The sequence below is a fragment of the Anoplopoma fimbria genome, chromosome 19 (assembly GCF_027596085.1).
Source record: "Anoplopoma fimbria isolate UVic2021 breed Golden Eagle Sablefish chromosome 19, Afim_UVic_2022, whole genome shotgun sequence".
Lineage (NCBI taxonomy): Eukaryota > Metazoa > Chordata > Actinopteri > Perciformes > Anoplopomatidae > Anoplopoma > Anoplopoma fimbria.
The window spans coordinates 1886973-1910781 of NC_072467.1; the positions used below are offsets into that span (position 1 = coordinate 1886973).

The 23809-nt window shown below is 40.7% G+C and overlaps 1 protein-coding gene across 14 annotated transcripts; it reads left to right on the forward strand.

The window, feature by feature from the left end:
- The first annotated feature begins 11225 nt into the window (after positions 1-11225).
- Positions 11226-23375, forward strand: tpm1 (tropomyosin 1 (alpha)). Of its 14 annotated transcripts, none has more exons than XM_054620039.1 (10): positions 11226-11456; positions 11818-11943; positions 12102-12227; positions 15271-15404; positions 15783-15900; positions 16950-17020; positions 17834-17909; positions 18131-18193; positions 18317-18386; positions 18975-19072. In XM_054620039.1, the coding sequence occupies exons 1-10, from the start codon at positions 11343-11345 to the stop codon at positions 19055-19057; spliced, it is 981 nt and encodes a 326-aa protein (XP_054476014.1). In that variant the 5' UTR covers positions 11226-11342; the 3' UTR covers positions 19058-19072. The 14 variants fall into 14 exon arrangements, with proteins under 14 accessions (XP_054476014.1, XP_054476019.1, XP_054476017.1 ...); XM_054620038.1 differs by lacking the exon at positions 18975-19072 and adding an exon at positions 22532-23375 and having other exon boundaries at positions 11227-11456; XM_054620044.1 differs by lacking the exons at positions 11818-11943; positions 18975-19072 and adding an exon at positions 21386-21866.
- The last annotated feature ends 434 nt before the right edge of the window (positions 23376-23809 follow it).

Sequence of the window (23809 nt, forward strand, 5' to 3'; positions counted from 1 at the left end):
ACAACCAGCACCCTTAAGATCATTTTGTCCTTTATCACATCAATGTGTGTGTTTGACAAAAAAAAGATGTCTAATATAAAAGTAATCCTGCATTCTTTCCAGCAGGTGTCAGCATTATCCTTCACAGTTTCAGTCAGAGGGATCAGTGGATGTTTGGAGAAAAATGTTCTAGTGGAAGGATTGGCAATGTTAGCCAGACCAAATATGGACATAGTGGATGTGCTTTTTTTCCCTCCTGGTTCACAGACCAGACCTTGAAGTATGCAGTGATTCCCATTTAGATGTTTTGGTCATGAATGAGAGTTCACATCCATTTTGCAATCTGGGTTTCACAGTTACACAGCTAAAACCTTAGGGCTGTTTAGAAGTAGCCTCACGTTGACATGTTGTTGGTCTGCTACTGCCGATAACACAGACTTGTACCTCATCTTGGCCTTTTTTCCTCAGGTGATACAAACTTATTTCACTCTGAAGGTGATCGTCTTTCTGTGTCGGCAGCATACGATGAGTGTGTAAAGGATGGTTAGAGGTGGCCACTAACACACTGAGTCCTCCTAATGAACACCATATTTGGTTGTTTAAGTGTTTTGATCTCATGCAAGGCCAGGCCACACAGTGGAGTAGGGAAACTGAAGCCATGTGTTTAACTGGGAGCGCCCATCTACTGCTCACCCTCTCTCTCCCTCCAGTCCTAAGTACCAGGAGGATTTTTGTCTGGTAAACTCTGACGTTTGTGTGGAGCTATCAAAAAATAGATAAATGATGTAAAGCAGAGATGTGGGCTGGTCGAGTCCGTCCTGTTATTGTCCTGAACTTCATGATTGATTTGTACACCACTCTGTTATAGCTATAATCAAGTTTTCCACAAGTGTCCTGAATTTATAGCACTTCCTTGAAACATGTCCATTTGGCAGAAGAAGCACCATGCTCAGCATAATGGTTGAAATGAAAATAAAGAATATATTAGGACTAGGGTTTCTCATGCACTCAATCTATTCAGCTATATCTGTTTCACAAGCTGTTTCCTTGGTTTCCTATTGGTTGGCATTAACGAGACTTCCTGTCACATGTCATTTCCCTGTGCATGGAAGAAGGTGTGGACTCCAGATGCACTTCGTTGGCTCAGTGGCAGATATAATTAACTTCCTCAACCCCACAGACTTTTGGCAGGTCTGTTGTTATAAAGTCATGTTATATTGAGCGTGTTTCAAACCTCCAGAGCTCTGTCAAGATCCAAACTTTTGCAAAGATGCCAGAAACGTAGAGCTAAATTACAGGGAAATGTGCACAGAATCATGCACAAGACATCTTGAATTTTCAGTTTGAAATAATGGTGCAGAAATTTAGAAAGTTGTTTAATGAAGCACTGGACCTAACTTAACCCTAAAACATTTAGAAAGTTTCTTAATGTTTTATAATACAAACAATAATCCCAAAGATGTACATCAACAGTGTACATCTTTGGCACCCTTAATGTCTTCTATTTGTTGTGTTAGAAGGTTTGCAGCCACTGTCACTGTGTCATTCCTAATCCCCACAGTCGGCACAAATTACACCATGCTAACCCATGGCTTAACCAAATGACACTGGGTCAACTCTCAACTTTCATCGTTTCAGCACTAATTTACGGTATGTAAAATAAGATGTTGCATGGCAACAACAAGTGCTATTGGCTTTATATAGGTTACTTAAATCCATCTGTTTATATATTTTCATGTGAAAATAAAAGGCAAGTTACTGTAGGCTCGAAAGTGATACTGTGCAGGAATTGAGTCATGGCTTGTGCTAAGAACAGCCCTGGTGAAATTGAGAGTTGTCGCAATATGACGCTTTGCATCCAGTTATAGCATTTTGTTTCAAACCCAGTTCTGGTTGGGGTAAACTTTTAAAAAAGGTTTAGAGGACATCATTGGCCTTTTGAAGCATAGAAAGAGGGAAACAGTCTCTTCCATAAGCCAATTTTCTCCACTTGTAGAGAAAATGATGAAAGAGGAAGTGAGGTTTGGAAAAAATGCACATTGGGAAAGGCTTTCTGGTTTGGGCTGGGCCATTTGACCAAAGCGTGCTACTGATACTTTCATTTTTTTCACAGACAGCATCTCAATCTCACACTGACTTACTTTCTCATGATTTTGTCTGATCAAAACAACGATGAATAGAAAGGTCTAGTTGTAAACTTTGGTCTATGTGATGTTTTCATCTCTATTCAAATCAAGCCTGCTCCTCAGGATTTTTAAGAAATGTTACAGGAGTAAAGGAAAGGGTCTAGCGGTGTGCATGACAAGCCAAGAAACTTCCAGCCTGCACAAGCTGATAAAACAGTGGAAACCAGCATTGTTCATCAGTAAATAGCTGTAATTAATGTTTGGCTTTGGTCCATTTTGTCAGAGAGTTTCGCATAGTCCAGACCCAAAGATTGTATGTCAGAGAGAAGTATAGAAGCCACTTTACAAACTGCAGAGGAGAAGTACCAACACTTTCCATCCAGCTGTCCTTTTCTTATTGTTTATGTTACCTGTTATGTAAATGAAGATGGTGGCTTTTATGACTGAACCAACTGTTGTGTCCGTCTTTCTCCAGGTTTCCTTCAACAAGACTCTGAGGCACTTTCGTGGATGCAGCCTGTGTATGTGCACATGTACTGTATGGACACTGACTGTGTAAACATACTTGCACTGTGTTGGCAATTAAATGCTCTGAAAAGGCTGAAGAAAAGGAATATGGCAGTGTTACCGAAGGTCACTGAGTAAAGAAGATGCCTGTGGTTTACTCGTATTCTCATACCAGCCCTCAGCTGTTCTGAGAAGCAGGGCTTCCTAACATAAACCTGGAGGACAGCAGCTGATGGATGTAAGAGAGCCATTTACTCAGGTCTGGAGCACATGACTATTTTAGGTCATCAGCATGTATCTCCCAACGTATTGGCTCCACTGTAGAGTCTTTTATTTAATGAGAATAGTGAACTGTCTCTAGAGATGACCTCAGTGCTTTCTTAACTTAGTACATGGCAATTGTCTATCTGCTGTGATTTCACAGAGTTACAAGTTAAGAGGTTACTCTAATATTGCCCTAAATGGCTGTTTGTAATTGCCTATCTGACAGATATTCATTAGAGGGAAGTCTCCTGAGACCAATCGGGGCGGATTAGATTAGATGAAAACCATGCTTTCTATGTAACATGACAAACAAGGTCGGTTCACACACTGCTACTGCTCAGCCAAATGTTAAAGAAGAGATGGTTTGAGTGTCGAATTGCAGGAGGTTTTTCCACATTTTGGCCTTCATGGTGGGCTAAAACAGACATAATTCACCCATTTCCATGAGATAACAGGTGGGTGGTGATTTTATTTGAAGTATGTGAGTTAGTTGTAGTCACATTCAGATTGTCCATCCACTGCTGAGTGACAGTAATCGCTGTCTATTTCTCCCATGATGGCACAGCAGCTCCTTTAGCCTTTATGTAAGGAGGACAGTATTTCTCAGTCAGCAGTGACAGCAGGGCTATATTGGGTCTCAGCTGAGACTCAAACCCTGAGTGCTAATTTTGGACGACTCCACAAGTAACATCAGAAATATCCATTAAATGTATGTGTGACTCCAACACCCGCTCTTCTAAAGTTAGGCTTTTCCCAATGATTTACAGAGATTTTTCTTGGTGTCTTGCTCTTAAACAGCGTGAGAATGAGCTGCTGATCAGGGGAACCGTCGGTCTCAGACTGTGCTGGGGACTGGAACTGATCTGAGGTGTCGCCTGGGATTTAAGCCATCTAGAGTGAAATGTAACACTCGTCCCTCCAAACCCTCTGTCTTAATAAGGGAACTTTGCTCGACACCCGTTAGATGACAGGCCACATTTCTTCAGAGAAAAAAGGCCTTGGCTCCTTTTCTTCTCTCAATCCTGCGGCCTCCCCGCCCTGTATTAAAGCTGAATAAACAGTCACTCCACTTACTGCTCAGCAGATTTTACTCAACATTGATGTCAGTTTCTTAGAAAGGATTTGGTGTATGGACAGCCAAGTAGATTTAATCAGTTTGACTTTATCCATACTATTATGTCTTACATGGACAGTTTGTCTGTCTGCCCTTCTTTTGCTGTATTTACTCAGCTAGAGTCTCAGTTGATTACCTTTGAGTGACCGAAAAAACTTTGTTCACAGTCTTCACAGTCTGGTGGAAAGAAACTATGTACATTTACTCCAGTACTGTAATCAAGAATAATACTTTACATGAGTTTTTCCCATTTTATGTTACTTTATATGCCACTAGTTATTTTTCAGATTAAGATTTTACATACAAAATAAAAGATAAGCTTATTAAATACAATGCATTGCTCAACCATTTTAGTTTGTGACCCTCTAAAAACAAAAAGGCTTTTTTTACATTTCAAACAGTTCCAGCAAAACGTTTGACCTCTAAACTTCTCAGAGGGTTTTATTTAAAAGCAAGGATTGGAGAAAAGTCACAAAATATGTGTTGTGGAATTTTTATGGCTTTAATCATATCAGGACCCCTCACATTTTATTGTGGACCTAAGGAGGAGGATCGACTCCTAGATTGGAAACCACAAGACTAAACTACACAACTGTATATAAAGATGTTAAAACTAGCACAACAAGCTATTACAGTAAAATGTTAAACACTGATTATGTGCTTTATACCTTTTTTTGTTGTTGCTGATATTACTTCAGTGCTTTTACTCATAGGATTATTCTTTGTTTTAATAATTTGGTCTGTTAATTTATCCAAAGGATCTGACGTTTTCCTCCTCTGGTCTTTCTGATTATTTTGATGGGAGAGATGTGTTCTTTAGGCATACTTGTAGCATAATTACACTCTTATCGTACTGTATATTGTTGTCTGTGACCGTGAGGCCTTGGATGGCGGGGCAGGAATTAACCAGACCACACCAGATGGATGTCTATTTATTCTCACGTCTCTGCTCTCAGACAGTTGTTTCATTACTGACTTTGCACAACTGTTGTATCTAGCTCCCCAGCTGTGTGGTGAGTCTGAGCCTGGCTGGAAACGGTCACGCCATTTGATCAAACGCGGGGCTGCAGAAAGGCTTTGGTATAAGAATGCAGGTGCCGCAGAGTTCTGGGTTCCTGTGGCATTCCTCTCTGCAGAGAGACCACTGTGACCCAGTCATAGTGAACGTAGCCCGCAAGCTTTTCAAACAGCCACTCAAAACCACACTGGAATGTCTCATCACCATAGATTCTCACACACGCTCCACATTATGGCTTTTCTTCAGCTAAGCCATGGTCATTTTGCAGTTTGCAGTTCATATGCTCATAAAAACCTTCACTTTCTCACTCAAATTTAGAAAACTGGACTTTTTGTTTACCAAAAATGGAAATTGAAAAGGTTTTGATTATAATTGTTCTCCTTCAAGAGGAGCTTAGATGGATTTTGTTGTTAAGAGGGGCTGTATAAAGAGAAGTTTGTAATCACAAAAACATAGCCACGGAAACTAACCAGCATCCTCCTCCTCTTGCCATTGTTTAGTTTCTCTGCAGCCGAAGGTTCTGACAAGCAGGACTGTAACAGTGGCTGAGCTGGAGGTGCATACCAAGAAGTTTTATAGCCCTGTGGAATGGAAAGAAATATCGAGTGCGTCTTTGGACCTCACAAAAGGCCCCCGCAACTTAGCCCTCTCCTCTGTCTCCTCTAACTCGCTAACAGCAGAGAGCCCATATATGGACACATATATGAAAGATTCTCCCTCTGTGAGCAAACACGGAAACTTCTAGCCCTGTGACATGAGGGGCAAAAGATTGAAGGCAAATATTTCAAGAAGAATATCAACGAGATGCTGGGCAGCTGTGGAAGAGCAAGCAACAATTATTATGCCGTAAGAGGATATCAACAAGCACAAAGCAAAGGACAGTGAGCATTTAAGTCAACATCTTAAACAGATCTTTCAACAGCCTCTGATCCCTGAAGGAAGAATATCTGAGCACACAACTCTGATGCGGTGGAAGGAATCTAATCTGGAACTGGGAGAAGTTCAAGCTGCCTGTAAACAATCATTTACTCCCCACTTCCCTCTTGCCCTTTACTGTGTACAAATAAACACAACAGAAGCGCAAAAAGTGTTGTTTTCCTAAATTGAAGGCAGATTTGTATTGCAGAATGTCAGACAGATTGACTTTTCTATTCCAGTATTTGTGCTATGACATGTCTGGCCTTTTGGAGAATTTAATTTTACACAATAATTCTAGCATGGCATCCCGAGTCTGAAATGAATCATGACAGTTCCCCCCGAATGCTTTCTCTCCTCCCCTCTTTTAGTCTTAGCTGACTGAGCAGCATCAGATATGGCTGACATTCTTGCCTCTCTCTGTGTGTCTCCATCTGTAGAGGGGAACACAAACAAACAGACTGGGAGGAGTCCTGCCGAGGCCACAAATATTCCTCCATTATGACTTCTTCCCACATTTGTGTTTGCAGTGCTGGAAGCCTTCATTTTTGGTATTTTTATACCAAAGCTCAGCTTGTTTTCTCTCAATAGGTTGCAGCTGCTTGCATTGTGCCACTGCGGCTTCTCTGCAAACTTGACATCTAAATCTCAACTTTCACTGATGCATCTGTAAAAACAAAAAAAACGTTTCCAATGGTGGGGATTTCTAAGAAACAATTTGAGACAAAAAAGTTTGTGCCCCATTCCTGGCCTGTAGGAGTTTTATTACAGGTCGTTACAGTCTAAGAGATGACAGATCCTTTCATTTAACAGCAGCTACTTGTACTGTAGAAAAAACTTGGCACAAGAAGAATCCTTCCCATCCTCAATGGAGCACCTGCAACTAAAATATTTGACCTTCATACCTCAGGAATTTGACTCAAATTATTAAGCATGCCCGTGGTAAATATTATGAATTTCGAGCGGCTCACACTGCACTCTCAGCTTCCGTTAACTAAAGAGAAAGTTTAAATGGAATTACAACTGACTGAGGGACACTGTTGTTTTATTTACACCCTTAATGACAGATTTATCACCACGCAGAACTGCGCGAGTGAAAGTGTCACTGCCTTATGCACCTATACATCAAGTAGAACACTGTGGCAGTTTCTGTACCATGGTTGGGGTTAGATGCCAACCTGTGCTCTCTACCATACCAGTTTGAGTCTTACAAGCAGTATATGTCAGAGGAACATTGCTGTGAATAAACCCAGCGAGAGTAGGCCATGCACTGGGCTTAGGTTACAGCTTGGGTTGCACCCCCTCTTTCCGTTTTTGCTGTGCTAAATGATTATGCCCCTGCATGGAGCTATCTAATTCCAGGGGTACCGTCTGAAAGAGCAGAGGAGTTCTCTCTATATATATCTGGGCAATGTCTGCAGAAATCTTCAGATGGTATTTGACAAGGAACCTGCCAGCACTCTGCTTCTCAGAGTTTCACTCGGTGGCTGCTCTCAACATGGAGGGACAGCTACCCTCAATGCTTCCTTGCTTGTCTGTGTCCATTGCAATCATTAGAAGAAAAGAAACACACATCAGAATGCTATAGCTTCACACTAAATTATATTATTTTAGCTAGCAGTTTAAGATGTTCCTTTGCCATTTTTGAATCTGACAGGTATTGTGACTGAGCCTCAACAGAGGTAGAGACATACTGTCTCTAATGTAGTAACATTTCAGCCCTGAGACAGCCTTTAATGTATCTCCCAAGGGAAGTCTTATGCAAACATGATTTCAGGCACAACAGCCAAACTCCTCCCTGAGCGGCGACTGAGGAGAACCGGACATTCCTTATGCATAGTGGGTTGTCACTGTAGGCCTAACAGATTAACTAATACAGGGTTACAGTATTAGTATAAAGCTCTTGGAAATCCGTTGTGTCACTTCAATTGGCAAGAGGAGGAACTGCACTACCACCTCAAGACCACCAAGGGACAGAGTTGAAAGTCAGAGAGTTGAGGGTCTCTTCGGCCTCAGCTGTTGATTTCTTGAATATCCGTGTGAAATTTGGTTATTTGACACCTTATCTGCTGACTTTTGTGCCCCCTTTAGATCTATATATACTGATTTTAATGCTATAAATACTTAAGTGGCCTCAGAGTTGTCTCGTGTTTTAATGCTGTTCTGATATTCTGTAATTTTTACAACCATGTTTATGACTTTGGCTGCCGTAAAAAATATCACATTATAGGAAAAGCAATATATTGATAGCTTAGTGAATGTGAATTTGAATTCATTCTCATTGCTGCACCTGTTTCAATCAGCTGTTGCCTCATGTACACACGATCTCAGATCTGTCCAGAAAATGGGCAATTGTTGTCTGACGGCAAGTCTGTTTTTATGTACAGTATGTTGTTAGGAATGAAGTAAAGTCACACTACATCCTCTCAGCTGTTTGGCGCCTCTGAGGATGAACTTTGAGAAGATTCTTGGCTTTTTAAATTAGCTCATGCGATCACTGTTTTCAACACAGACGGAGCCTTTTGAAGACAAAAAAATATTTTTTAATGTGACTGTTGGCAAATATTCTGGACAGAAAAAATATAGCAAGAGTATGACAAACATTTATTTGTTCATAACTCATGTTGTTCCTACGAATAAGTAGTAACTCCATACAAGTTAACACATAATGGGTTTTCATGTTTCAGTACCAATTCAAATGTGATAAAATGTAGATGATGGGACATGGGCTTAAATGTTTTTTTATTGGCTCCTCTGGTAGGAGGCTTTAGAGGCCTTGAGAAGCAGATTCTTTTTTCAAGGAGCACAAAATGATATGTATATACTTAAGCAGCCACGAAAAAGAAACTCTTATCTTCCAACGCCACCACAGACTAAAACCTTCCTTAAATATTAAAGACTTTGCTATTGCTGTTCTCATAACATGTAGTGAACGCAAGAAAACTTTGCTTTATGTCCTCTTTCTCTATCTTAAGTGCCTTTCATTTTCCCATGTAACTCATAACGCAGCAGTCTTTCAACAACGTCTGGACAGAGGGAGAGATTTGAGACTACTTTAATCAAAGCAAGCATGTTGGGCCCTGGGCTATTTTTTTACTGTACCACCAGTATGTTAAAGGAAACATCATAATTGATTTTATTTTCATTCCCAGAATGCCACAGCAAATCCAGTGTGCCATTACAAACCGCCTGGGAATCCATTACTTGAAAAGGCTGTTTAAGATAATTAGGATCAAATTGCAACCTATAATTAAAACCAGGGCTTTCTGTCAATGTTGTTAGGACATTGATGAAGACAAGTAATTCTGAAGATAATAAATATGACAACAGCGTAAAATACTATAATCACATAATAGAAATAGAAACATTCACAACTATATCTGTAATTCAGCGTATCTCACATGTTAAATGTACATGTTTGAAGCATGTTTGAACACCGCTCTTTCTACATCAGATAAAGTAAATGCCATAATTCGATAAGCAATGCATTATCTTGGCATATTCACTGCTATTTCTGTGCAGCAACAACCTCCCAGCTATTTACTCATAGCAAGTTGGGAAAATAAAAATACCCTTTCCAAACATGTGATCCTAAATTCACATGTATAACCTGATTTTAATCCAGTGAAAGTGTAAGGCCGGCAGAAATAAGGCCTGATCTGTGACCAGTACTTTTCAATACCAGTCACAATTCTATAAATACCAGTCTATTAGAACTTGGGCTGGCCCAAGATTTACTAAATAATGTTTATCTTACTGAGCTTTTCAATCAAATGATGCCTGAATTGCCAGGAACATATCTTGAATTATTGTAAAGCAATATTATTAGAAATGTGTAACACTATTCCTAATATTGGTAATTTTTTAATACTGAAAGTCAGCCAGATCTATAGCAATACTATTCTGTAAAACAGACCAAAGCCTGAACAAGTCAAGGATTATTTTAGGACACATACCTTATGGCCCTGGACCTTGCCCTCTTGGCACAGAGTCGTTGATCCATATTACAGACGAAGGCAGGTGCAAGAAAAAGAAGGCGACCCTAAAAATACCCTGAGGGTCCTTGTGAAGACTAGAAGACACTTGGTGTGTCCTCAGTCACTGCAGTTATGTGTTTTAACATTTCATTAGCTCAGTTCTTTTTTTATAAAGCGTCTGCTAAATGACTGTAATGTAATATAATGACTTTAAAAACAGGGATTATTGGATCTAATAATGAACTAATAATTTATCTATTGTAATAACAGAAAATCATAGAATTCCATAGAATATAATGTTACACATGCAAACCCTTTTAGATGTAAAGCTACTAATAAATGTGCTACATATTAACTGAAATACTCTTCTTTAGCACTTTATATAGCAATAAACATATCTTAAATGTCAAGTCAATTAGCGGCTCAGCTGCTGTAATTGAGGTATAAAACCCATCCAGCCTGGCATGGGCTGGAAGCCTTGCCACCACAGTCAAATGACACATCAACAGTTTACAGGGAGGATATCCGATACATTATCAGGTAAACACTTCCCAGACTGTGAACAATGCCACTAGGGCCTTCTGGGCTTATCGAAAGCATCTCCTCTCAAACAGCAGACTTGGCTTGAGCTACCGCACATATGCTCACCTACCCACCCAAACACACTCACACACACACACACACACACACACACACACACACACACACACACACACACACACACACACACACACCAGTTGCTGCAAGTTTGACAAAGACCCAGTAAAACTGTTATAGCAGCTGCCTGTGGTCCCACTCAGTCTGTAACAGGACAAAACACAGATGAACAAGTGAATACTGTGAAGATAATTAACATGAACAGCAAACGTCATCCCCGATTTCTGTATTACACTACTGACTTTGGATAGAAGCGTCTGCTAAATGCCTGTAATGTAATGTAATGTACTGGAAATGAATAAAAAAAGACACTCAATAAAGACACAAATACCACATGCTGCCTTTAAATGTGTTGCCACAGTGGTAAAACAAAGTGTCATGCAGGGATTTTTATGATGTGCTCATCCAGTAAGCTTCATCTGCATCTTCTCCATGCATTAAATGGCTTCTTCTGTAACATTACCATTAGGAAGCCTTTCCTTGGGAGCTGCCTGCTTGTCCATCACACCCCATATAAAGACTTACCAAAAGTCAAATGTTTGGGAGCAACGAATAGCAGAGCAGAGCCTTAAAAAACGCCTGGGCACCCACACGCCCCCTCCCAAAAAGTATTGGATGTCCAAAGGAATCCAGTCACCCCCCCTTGAAGTACATATTTGACAGGGCACTTCCAGGCAGCGCCCTGCACTCCAGCTTAGTGTTCAGTTAGGCACAGACGCCCGAGCCACTCTCCCACTCCCTTCTTCATTTTCATTCGGACTTTTGTCGATCAACAATAAGCAGCCATGGACGCCATCAAGAAGAAGATGCAGATGCTCAAGCTCGACAAGGAGAATGCCTTGGACAGAGCTGAGCAGGCTGAGGGAGACAAGAAGGCAGCAGAGGACAGAAGCAAACAGGTCGGCTGATGTGTTTTTCTTTTGTGGAAAATCCCAAAGATCCATAGAAAAAAAAAAGCAGGACTACCAGTAGCAGTTTAAAGCAGCTGTCCTTTAAATGGATCGCCTCCTAAATCCGGATTAATTACTTTCATGGATGATCCCAAATAAGAATAATCCATCCTTCTTGAATTTTTTTGGATGCTTTAAATCCTCCTCTCAACAGTGTTGGTGATGTAAATACAGCCTAGAAAGTTATTTTGATAACTTAGAAAAAGTAAATTAGACAGAACTTGTTTTGCTAATTTATTCAATAATTGCATGTTCATTTTCATATCGTGTTTAACTTCGTGATGTTTTTTTTTTTTATATGCATGTATAGTTAGAGGACGATATAAGAGAGTTGGAAAAGAAATTGCGTATAAGTGAAGACGAGAGAGATAAAGTGTTTGAGGAGTTCCAAACTGCTGAGGAAAAGCTGCTGACTGCTGATGAGGTCGCCACCAAGGTATCTGATCCTGACTTGCATGAGCTTCCCTAACTTTTCTTCTCTCTTCCCCTGTCCTGTCCTGTCCTGTCCTCTCCTGTCCTGTCCTGTGTCTCTGTACACCCTCTTTTTCACCCTGATCACCTCTGAAACTGTCTGGCCTCTGAAACGCACCTCAGCTTGAGGACGATTTGGTAGCTCTGCAGAAGAAGCTGAAGGGAACTGAGGATGAGTTGGACAAGTACTCCGAGGCTCTTAAGGATGCCCAGGAGAAACTTGAGCTGGCTGAGAAGAAAGCTGCTGATGTAAGTAACAAAAGGGGGTTCACAATGGCACCATTCCTACAGCACGCTTCTTCACACCTCCATCCTCTCATCACTGTGACTGCATGGAGCGACAGTTCAACCTCTCTGTCCTTTAAACTTCAGCATCAATGTCCAAGTGGATGTTTCATCAAATGTCCAATTATTGTTGAACTGTCGCTTTATGTTAAAGGAGCACATGCACATTTCACTTACACAAGTCTGCCCAAAGAATGTCAGTTTAACTGCAATACTCCAAATCCAATTAATCCAATTAATAACTCATATCATTAGTGCCCTATCATTTATATTTAGTTTTAGGCCTTTGGTGTGTTCAGTCTTACAGGTCTTAGGCTGAATAAGTGTGTTTTTTCTTTAGAGTGAACAGTAAAGTGTCCCTGAAGGAGCAGGGTTGGGGTGGTTAAATATAGCCCACTGCTTTATATGGTCAGGTTAGAGCTCATACTGCAAGCTGTGCTCTTTACTAACCACAGGGGGGAACACCGTGAATAAATGACGGTTTTATAAATATATTTCCTTTGGATAAACACATGGTTACCGAACTATGTAAAGCATTTTAATTTAGGCATGTTTCAAGGTGGTGACATGCTTTGGAGAAAATACACTTTAGGTCCTCAAGACAACAAAATCCGGTGAATGGTGGAGTTAGTTTCTCGTACAACAGAGAATTGGTTCACAAGAGTCAATCAGGGAATCAATCTGTAGTGTGGTTTATAAGTGGCCTCCAGGATAACAAAAAAAATCCTTTAATTGGATTCCTCCGGGGAGTTAGGCCTTAGCGTGACTACTCTGTGGACTAGTGACTTTAGCCTACCCTGTCATACTTGATGCTATATTTCTTTCCCTTTAGGCCCATATATTAGTGTTTTTTTCTTAATATTTCCATATAGGGAGGTTTAACTTGTGCTTTAAACAGTTGAACTAGTACTTAGTGTTTTATAACCTTGTTTTTCCCCTTTCATATTCTTGAATTTTTTATATTTTTGTTGTGAAATTTGCAAAGTTTAAAACGTAGTCTGTAATTACTGTATCCAGTGAAGACTACTTACTGGATGGCCTGTAGTCAGTCGATAGAAGTATTTTACTGCCATGTGTGTGTGTGTGTGTGTGTGTGTGTACTACTCACAGTTCACCAGCAGATGGCGCTGTTGCTCTATTAAGACACCCACAAGCAGGCCAATTACAGTGCATTGGGTGTGTTCTTGTCATTAATACAAAAAAAAAAGAAATGCACTGTTACTTTGCATCAATTCAATTTCACATTTTATTATTTTATGGGGGGGAGAAATCCATCATGATTTCCACAATGCAAAGCTTTTTGCACAATATTTCAGAATAGTCAATATTCAGGTCTATTCTGAAATGAGCAGCACTTCCTGGACAGATGACAGGCGTCGCAGAGAGCGTCTCCAGAAAGCTTTCAAGGACGTCCCTCCTCCTCCTCCTCCTCCTCCTCCCTTTTGACAATTACTCGGAAATTGTGCTGCAGCCCTGAGCGTTTTTTTTTTTTTTTTTTTTTTATATATATATATATAGTAAATAATGGCCGGTGCTACATCGCTTGAGGCAGTCAAACGAAAGATTAAGTATTTACAAGATCAGGCAGACGGTGCAGAAGACAGAGCCGAGACATTACAGAGGGAGTTGCTTGCAGAGAGGAAAGCCAGGGAACAAGTAAGAATTTCATTTTACCTGCTTCTGTATTAAATGCAATATTACACATCCTTCATATATCATGTAAACTACAACTGTGATTATAGCAGGGATTTCTCTTCACGCACCGCACCGCAGATCTGTGTCTCTGCTGCACTCGGATCAGGGTGTATAATTGGTAATGTTAGGCCACCGATGCACGAATCAAATCACTTGGAATAAACCCCCTGCAGCAGCTTCATATCAACCATGTGTTTCACCTGCAGCTCCTTTGATGCACTTTGCAGTTAACCAGGTCCCCATTCAACCTGCTTTCCAGTAACTTCCGTTTATTCTACTCTGCAGGCCAACCACAGCTTAAACATTTGAATACATCATTGAAACACAGCAACCAGGAAGTTGCAAATAATCTGGGGCAACATTTAAAGGTGCCAGTAGGCTCAGTTGGTTTATGCTCTTTGACTTGCCCTTATAAGGACAATAGGTTTTTCAAAAGAGTGATCTTTCTCCCCCCCCTCCTCTGTGAACATAGCAGCAGTTATCTAGACGGGAAATAAATCTGTCTGAGCCCATCTCAGGCTTTATGTTAATCACCCGTGAGGTGTTTCAAGCGGAGTTGACAGCATTGCTTCAGTTTCTAGGTTATTAGTACTTCCTTGTTACTTCACTACCTCAGATGCACTTTGGTCCACCACTGCGCACTCAAACGTGAACTCCAAGGGAAACGGTCAAACCACTGGTAGTTGAAGCCTGTTTTTTTTTCAGAGCAAGTCTCAAACCTTCTGAACTAAACGTCGTAAAGGAGAAGTGTAGCTACAGGTTTGAATAAGCATTGAAAAGGTCTGCTCTTTTTCAAATCCCCATTAATGCATAGTAACGTTTCTCTAAAGATACCAGATCACTTTTCACCAATTGGATCAAAATGTGATAAGTTAAATTACACGAGACATTGAAGAGACATTGAAGTGTAACTATCCAGGGAGTCCCCTCTTTGTATGTGTGCCGTGAGAGCAGTCATAATCAGTTTAATTGTCTCGCTTTGACGTGAGACTTGTTAATGTTCTCTCAGGGGCCTAGTAATGAGGCTGGGTATTCAACCTTCTGTCAGCTTGGGACATTGTTATCATTATAAATAGTCAATTAGGAGCACTGGTACAAAGAGGGCTTTTCCCAACAGGTTGCATACAGAAACCCTTCTGCACAACAGCGAATACAGTCACCCACCTGGCATAAAACAAAAATATACAATCCACCACCTACTGTTCATTCTTTGGGCTGACTTGTACGGATGCACTAGGTGTAATTTCCAGGTTGTTTGTTACAGACGTTGAGCCCTAATTTTTCTCCTCACTTGCTCCTCTTCTCTCCTTAGGCTGAGGGAGATGTCGCTTCCCTTAACAGACGTATCCAGCTGGTTGAGGAGGAGTTGGATCGTGCTCAGGAGCGTCTGGCGACTGCCCTGACAAAGCTGGAGGAGGCTGAGAAGGCTGCTGATGAGAGCGAGAGGTGGGTGCTCATGATAAGCTTAGTATCAGACCTCTGATCTTTCTGTCTCGCTGCAGAGGCCAGGTGGCGGGGCTTTGTTTCTGTCTCTTTGTATGGTGTACAAGCAGAGATTCTGTGCTCCGTAGCCGGATGTCACACAGCTCACTGTCACACATGCTGTGTCATATAGTATATTTATTTATTAACATCCCCAAATTCTGTATTTTATCCCTTTTTCCTGTCAGAAAAAAATAGCCATTCACTTTAGAAGGACATATTAAAGATTTACCAGCCTGAACTACTGCACACTAGACATGTGTGTCCTCCGGGAGACTGTAGGCTGTCAGGTCTCCGCTCCTGATTTCTAACATATCATGATATGTTTGTTCTGTCACACAGAGGCATGAAGGTCATTGAGAACAGGGCCATGAAGGACGAGGAGAAGATGGAGCTGCAGGAGATCCAGCTGAAGGAGGCCAAGCACATCGCTGAGGAGGCTGACCGCAAATATGAGGAGGCGAGTTTTCCGTCCACTGGCAGCCACTCAAAAAGACTTCTGTAACATCAAACACACAGTTGCTCATTTACTGCAACCAGTAATTGTGAGACGGACTTGTTACCCTAATGATAATATAGATGGATTTCTAAGATATTTGTTTAATTATATCTTAATTCGATATTTAACTTATTTATGTTTAACGGTCCGATAAAGAAGCTTTTTGCTCAATTATAATAACACTTTTGAAGTTTTAATCCAAAATCACCGTTTACATGGGTCCTGGATTTTTCTTCCTTGAAAAAGATAACCCTTTGATTTACTTAATCATTTATAGGCAGTATATAGGCATTTAATACATTCTTTATAAAACACTATAATGCAAGCACATGTAAGAATTAATTTACGCATTTGCCTAAACCTATTACTCCTGTGGCCACCCATTAGTGGTGGCTGGTGAATGATAATATAGTAAAACATAATCATAATCAGTGGTGGAATTTAACTAAATACATTTTTTCAAGTACGGCACCTAAGTAAACATTTGTGGTACTTTACTTGGGTAGATTCATTTTACATTACGTTCTACTTCACCACATACATATACAAGTAGAGCTGAAACAAGTAGTTGGTTAATCTACTGGTATATTTCATTCAGTTGAAAGTATATTAAGTACTACTTGATACTTTAGGTACATTTCCCTGATAACACTATACACTTTTACCTAAGTAACATTTTCAATGCAGGAATTTCCTTGTAATGGAGTATTTTTTTACAGAGATGTATTAGTACTTTCACTTTAAAGTAATAAGTGCTCCACCAAAAGTAGTTGTAATAATATGAATAGTGTCTTCCAAGAAGAAGTTATAGTTATTGACAAATACTGTGCATTCATTTACACACAAATGTCATGCTTATAAATCCTAAATATTGGGGGTTAAAGTATAGTGGTACGTAGTGCAGTTTCAATATCAGGGGGCTACATTTTCAGGAACAATACTTAAACCACATCCTAGTTGTGTCACAGTCATTTGTTGCGTCGTAACACTTTGTTGTGCTGCACCTAAAGGTGGCCCGTAAGCTGGTCATCATTGAGGGTGACCTGGAGCGCACAGAGGAGCGTGCTGAGCTGACAGAGGGGTAAGATGTTTCACCTTTACATGCACTAAAGCTGCACTTACATTTGCACGTGCACTGGCATTTCAACAGTTGAGCTTAGAGCACTAATACACAAAGTAAAAGACTCGTATCCATTTGAACAGTGTGCCCTGTGTTCTTACTGTATGTGCTCATCATTTGCATGCTCTCCACGGTTTGAATGGTTTTGGCTTGCACACGTACGCCGCACCCATAAACAGACGGGCTCGGAGAGCAGATGAAGAGCTAAGGGTTTTGGAGCAAAGCACGAAATCACTAAACTCCTCAGTCACACAGGTACTACAAACCAAAACTAACCCATATCTTTGATCAGTGGCTCCTCCCACTGTGATTCATGCTGTTAAGTGTCCCCTCTGCTTTGCTTGCTACGCTTGTTCTTTTCCTCTTTTACGCTCTTATGTTCGGGGTAGTTAGACTATTTCAAGTCTCTAACACGGCAGAGACTGTGCAAGAATAACACCTCACATTTAAGAGAAAGCATGATATTAAGTTACGGAAATACCTTTTAACAAAATTAACGATTTCATTGCAACCCACTACTCTTTGTGTGATCACTAGCTTCACATTGCTATTCTCACAATCCTGCTCTGTTAAGACACTTTTGAAGGTACTTTGGGTTCCCTCCTCGTTGAATCCCTGTAGTTCTTATTTATCTTGTTTCCTCTCTCCCTCTTTCTTACTTTCCTTCTTCCTGGTTCGTGTCCGCCTCTGGTTCCATCCGTCCTCGCTTCCCTCCTTTTCCTCTACCCCCTCTTCTTATCCCTCGCAACTTCATCCCATCATCTAAAACACCAGCAAATGCTCTGAGCTTGAGGAAGAGTTGAAAACTGTGACCAACAACCTGAAGTCACTGGAGGCCCAGGCTGAGAAGGTAAGTGCAGCCTTCTGGAAGAGTGCATGCTGTCAAACCCCTCAGCTCCCAGTTAGACTGGGTGGATGGGGAGCGGAGGAGCCTCGAGGAGCCGAATGTCTTCACTTCAGTTTTATTTCATAATCTATCCACATACGTAAAAAAAATATAGAAATGTATGACATTCAGAGTTTGACTCCATGTCCATATGTTTGACCCCTGTCATTTGTTTTGTCCCACAGTACTCACAGAAGGAGGACAAATACGAGGAGGAGATCAAGGTCCTCACCGACAAGCTGAAGGAGGTAAAGTTTCGCAAGGCCTTATCTGGGGCTGCAGGCTGACTCCAGGATAATTTATAGAAGTAACAGGTGCTGTGTCACACTTTGAGTGTTGGACTCACTCTCACATCTGTCTCTGTATCACAGGCTGAGACTCGTGCTGAGTTCGCTGAGAGATCAGTAGCCAAGCTTGAGAAGACCATTGATGACTTGGAAGGTATGGTTTTTTTGCCCCTCACTCCAGAATGCTACTCTGGTTATTTTGAAATGGTTATTGTGTCAGTGATGGTGTCAGGCCTAAAAAAAAAAGAAAAACAAATCTTTAGCACATTATTTGCTTTGCTCTTGAACTCTATTTCTGCTTCCCTCTTACTGCCATCATGGCTCTTTTCCAGACAGCATCATACCTTTCTTGTGGTGACTCTTATTATTTTTCTATTAAGTGTAGTTGATTTGTTTCTGAGTTTCAAGGTAGGAAAGAATGGCTTCGATGTTTATCAGGATTTAACAGGCCTCAGTGTTGACTTAGTGTTCAAGGACTATGGACTGAGAGTGAAAGATATGGTCCATTTCTTCATGGCACTGAGGAATTTCCCATCACTTTTGTTGCATTTCCATTCTGTCATTTTCTGGTATAACTTTGTTTTCCTTTTTTTCCCCATATTTTCAATTTTCTTTTCTTCCACCTCTTCCTGTCTCTTTCTCTCTCCTGTCAATATTCTGGATGCTTCACCCTTCACCTCCTTGCCATGTGCTCCTTCACCTTTGCCCCCACCCTCCCCCTGTACCCTTGGCCCACCAATAGATGAGTTGTATGCCCAGAAACTGAAGTACAAGGCCATCAGCGAGGAGCTGGACCACGCCCTCAACGACATGACTTCCATGTAATTTTCTACCTGCTGCGCCTGCTTGTTCCGCCGCCACTCTCTCCCCCTGCACCTCTGCACCTCTGTCCCCTGTACACCAGCTACCTCGCCTTCATCTCCCCCCTTATGTTTTCTTCTACCCACCTAGTACATCCAACCCTTGTATCTGTGTAGCTATGTTTTTATATAGTCTTAAAGTTTAACGTCTTAAGACAGACCTTGCGGTATTACATGTCTGTGTCATCCAAGTCCACAGGCAATAGATACAACTTTCTCTGGTTCCCCTGCACACTTCTTTATTAGTGTGGTTATGATACTGAATGCCCTCTGTTTGGAGAATAGTGTACACTGGACTTGAGTATTGTTATGCATTGTTGATTTTGTCAGTCTATAAATTTCTACAGATTTATAGTCATTTTTAAATACTTGTGATATTTTCACAAGATATTTTGACAACCTGGCTATGCATGGAAGTTGTCTATTGAAATGTTGTTAACTGTATCACGAAAGCATTTCAATGAATCAGATTCTAACACACTGCTATGAGTGTTGCCACGTTCCTCTTCTACTAACACGGTCTACTTCTGTCAGAAGAAAGGCCCCTGAGTGTTGTGAGAGCCCCCTTTGTTCTGTCGCTGATGGTTGACTATCACTGTTTAGCACCACTGTCGTTTAGACCCCAGTTTTGCTAAATTAGTGTTTAGACATTTGGCCTTTCTGTAGGAGATTGACAAAGCGGACTGTATCAATTTGGTAACGCAGTGCTCCTCGTGTATGAGCAGAAAGGTCTCGATGTAATCAAAGGAAGGATTTGTTCCGATCTCCAGATTGTGTTTGCCAATATCTGCTACCTCACAATGCACCGCCATTGTGAATTCTGGCTTTGTAGCGTCGTGCCGTCGCTCCTGTGGTTCTGTCGCATTGTGGTGCGCAGCTCAGATTCCCGTAGGTCCCACGCCGACCCCCTGGTTCACTGTACCTCTTCTCTCCCACACAGATAAATATTTCACACCTCATCAAAGACGCCTCCTGCCGGCTGAGCAGCATATGTCTGCTCTCTCCAGCCATCTCTCAATTTTCCCATCCCTCTCTGTCTTTGCTTTGCTTACCCTTCATCCTCATGTTTTCATCCTCATGTCAAAGTTAATTGCATCCCATCACTTGTACAGATTCCTAGATCTTTCTGCATTGTGTAAAAAAATAAAAGTCCTTCCTTCTATGTAAGCTGTATCACTTCACTCTGTCCTTTTATTTTCTTCTTCTTAATTTATTTATTTTCAAGTGGCTCTAATAAAACCAAGTAGCCTTGATTTTAAGTCATGCTTTTCCTTTTTCTTTCTGCATCTCAACAAGCCATTAGTTGAGCTTCACCCAGCTTTCCTTTGTTCTTGTTCTTTTCATTTTCTTCAAATATTGTTCTGTGAAGCTGAGATAGAAGGAATATCACAGTAGTGCCATGAGCACAGAAACCTAGAACAAGTACAGGTACTTGACTGAAAACTGAGCCAAGTTGTCTTCTCTCTTAGCGTTTGAGCCTGATGCATGCAAGCACTTTTTAACATTTAGTACTGTGACAGAAGGAGCTGACTGGAAGGACTTGAGAATTGTAGGGAATTACTGTTGGATTGGTATTGGGAAGATTGTGGTGACGTAGAAGAGTATTGGGTGTAATGGTGGAGTACAGAACATCATGTAAGATTTTTTGAACCTCATCTGGTTGCTGGAAAAATTGGAGTAAACTGCTATCAGTGATGATGAGACCTTGGCTTTGTATGATACACGGTACCCTGTCATATATTTGAATAAATGAACAATCACATATTCTGAGTGTTTTTATTAAAGTTGTCCCCATAACTCCAGAGCGATAAGCAGAACTAAGCAATTATCTGGTGGTGTGTGTTTTGAGATGTCAGAAATTCAAATAGGACTGCAGAGTAATAGGTGAGCCACATTCTTACACTGTCAGACAACAACAAACTGGTTGATTCTCAGTTCGGATATTGATCTGCCGTATTTTAGCAGATGATAAGATGCACCATACTATCCGGGTTTTAAAGGTTTAATTTTTAAGCCGCTATTTAACCTTTTAACCTTTTTAAGGTGACATTTGCTCATCCTCTGTTTTCACTCTACACAAAAAATCCCCTCACCAAAACAATAACATCAAAACACTGTTTGATTATGTTATTTAATGGCTATTCAAATACTGTCGGTGTGTTTTATAAAGATTAAAAAAGTAACTGATGGCCTGTTCTGGAGACGGTAGGTGTCAACAGGCATTTTCTCTTTACCCATTTCCTCTGATTTCCTGTCCTCTCTCTGTTTTTCTACTTGCTTTCTGACTGCAAAGATCTCCTCCACCAGCAACTTCAGAAAAACCGCCTTCTCACTAACGAACTACGCGTGGCCTTGAATGAGGACTAAATTGCGTGAATGTTTTACGTGTTTGTTACAGTTTTGTGTTAATGTGTGTGTGACAATCTGATCCAGAGCAAGATCCAAAGTTCTTCCGTTTGCATTGTCCACGTACGATGCCCGCACTGCTTGAAGTCTGTGTTACTGTTTGTCCAAATGTACTTGACGTATGTTGAAAATCAGGGATTACCTCAAATATATATATATATAGTACATGTACCGTATTTTCCGCACTATAGGGCGCACTGGATTATAAGGCGCACTGTCAATGAATGGTCTATTTTTGATCTTTTTTCATATATAAGGCGCACCGGACTATAAGGCGCATTAAGCGAAACAAAACAGTCAGTCAGTCAAACTTCCTCCACTTCCTACCATTGATTCATTAATGTTGAATTCTCTCGCAGCTGCTCTATTCCCATGTTCTACTGCGTGACTGATAGCCTTGAGTTTGAAGTCCGCGTCGTAAGCGTGTCTCTTGACAGGAGCCATGTTGGGTCCTTATACACACACACTGTAATATTATGGTGAAGCACAGTATGTATTACTCCGCGACGCTCCTGACTACGGTGGCCGTAATGCTGCAAGCGGTGCGGCTTTGTAGTTTACCAAAGTCGTACTAAAACATGTTGACAGAGCGCCGTGTACCACACAAAACCGCTTCGAGGTCAGTAAGCACAACCAGAATTAATCCATATATAAAGCGCTCCGGATTATAAGGCGCACTGTCGTTTTTTGAGAAAATTAAAGGCTTTTAAGTGCGCCTTATAGTGCGGAAAATACGGTATAGTCTTGCAACCTAGTATTATGATATAATACAATCATTTTTAATGGATTTACGTTGTGTTTATGTGTATTGATAATACTGTTTTAGTTACCTGTTTGCATGGTGGCTTGCACATCATAATATGAGCTTGTTTAATCAATGTGTTTCTCCTGTTTTCTGTCCATGAAGCTGAGGTTTAACTAATTTTAGTGACTGACCTTAGTGATGTAGCCAGCTTGATTATTAATGCAAGCTAACCACTCACTTTTGCTTGCTTGTGTGAGGTTATAACTTCTCCATTTGATGTTCTAACAGAGAAACTGTCACAAGCTAAGGAAGAGAACCTCGATATGCACCAGATGCTGGACCAGACTCTAATGGAACTGAATAATTTGTGAAAGCACGGTCTGATCCCCAACGCACTGTGGTTTTGGCTTTTTGTACTTGCACCTTGCTTACCATAAACCCCTCCTCTCATACCTTGCCCATGGTGGAGATGAAACGGCCAAATGCATTTCCTATTTCACCTTCCTGCCTTCAGTGGAACTCGACCAAGGGGCAAAGATAAGGGGAAGTAAAGCTTAACCATTCCCTTTGATAAAGCCTAAACTGAGAAACAATATTGTTTTTTTGCAAGCCAGCTTTTAATCTTGTAATGATGTCTGCCTTTTGAAATCCTTGAGATAGGTTTTTTTTTTGTGTCATTTGGTGAAGAGGCATTTGTAAGATTGTTTTCTACTGCATTGAAGCTGATCTGGTATGTTCTATTCCACCTAGATTATGCACATACAGAAGGACAAAGTGGATACATTTTGCACTTAGTTGAACCTGAATTCTGTAAGAGAAATTATGTTTAAAAAGATATATATGCCCTCCACCCAGAAACTTTCCTAACAAGTGTAAGTCTAAATTGGCTATGCCTGTCATCATGTATACTGGTGCTACTCTATTGTTAAGCAATGACCAAAAATGCTAATGCATTACAGTATATTCTTATTCTTTAAAACCATGGTTCAAAAATGTTTCATGTTGTCTATAAAGATGATTTCAGTCATCTGGTTGTGCATTGTTTTAGCATTGTATTAATGTAGATGTCTCAAGTGTTTATCATATCTAAAATGTAAAAATTAAGGAAATAAAAAGCACGTTTTGAAAGTTTTGCGATGTATACATAGCCTTTTGTCCATTTAGAGGTGACCTTAATGAATGGCCTTAATAGATTTTTGGGTGGATGAATCAAACCTGATGCAATGCCAAGGAAATTAAAACTTACCTTTCAGCAGAGAAACTCAGTCTCTCACTCACTTTAAGCAATGGCATTAAGAGTGTGTATTGGAGCAATTAAAACATCACTAGCACATGTCCTGCAGGTAGAAATGCTGCTGGATTTAAGGAGGATACAACTGATGGTAAACTACTGGGCTAATTTACAGGGAAACAACGATTCTCACCCTCCAAAAGGAGGGTTGCAGGTAGTCTGGCAGAAAGACACTGCAAAATTGTTTACCAGTTGGTGGCTTTATGAATGCTCTTGCAGCCTAATATAAACTGGTATTTGTTAGAGGTCAAAGGGAAAGAAAAGGATAAAGTTGA

Bases quoted from the DNA above. Each gene is read 5' to 3' on its own strand.
- tpm1 (XM_054620039.1), top strand. From the start codon at position 11,343: ATGGACGCCATCAAGAAGAAGATGCAGATGCTCAAGCTCGACAAGGAG. The intron at 15,901-16,949 runs GCGAGTTTTCCG...CTGCACCTAAAG, and splicing joins CTGACCGCAAATATGAGGAG to GTGGCCCGTAAGCTGGTCAT. The intron at 17,910-18,130 runs GTAAGTGCAGCC...TTTGTCCCACAG, and splicing joins TGGAGGCCCAGGCTGAGAAG to TACTCACAGAAGGAGGACAA.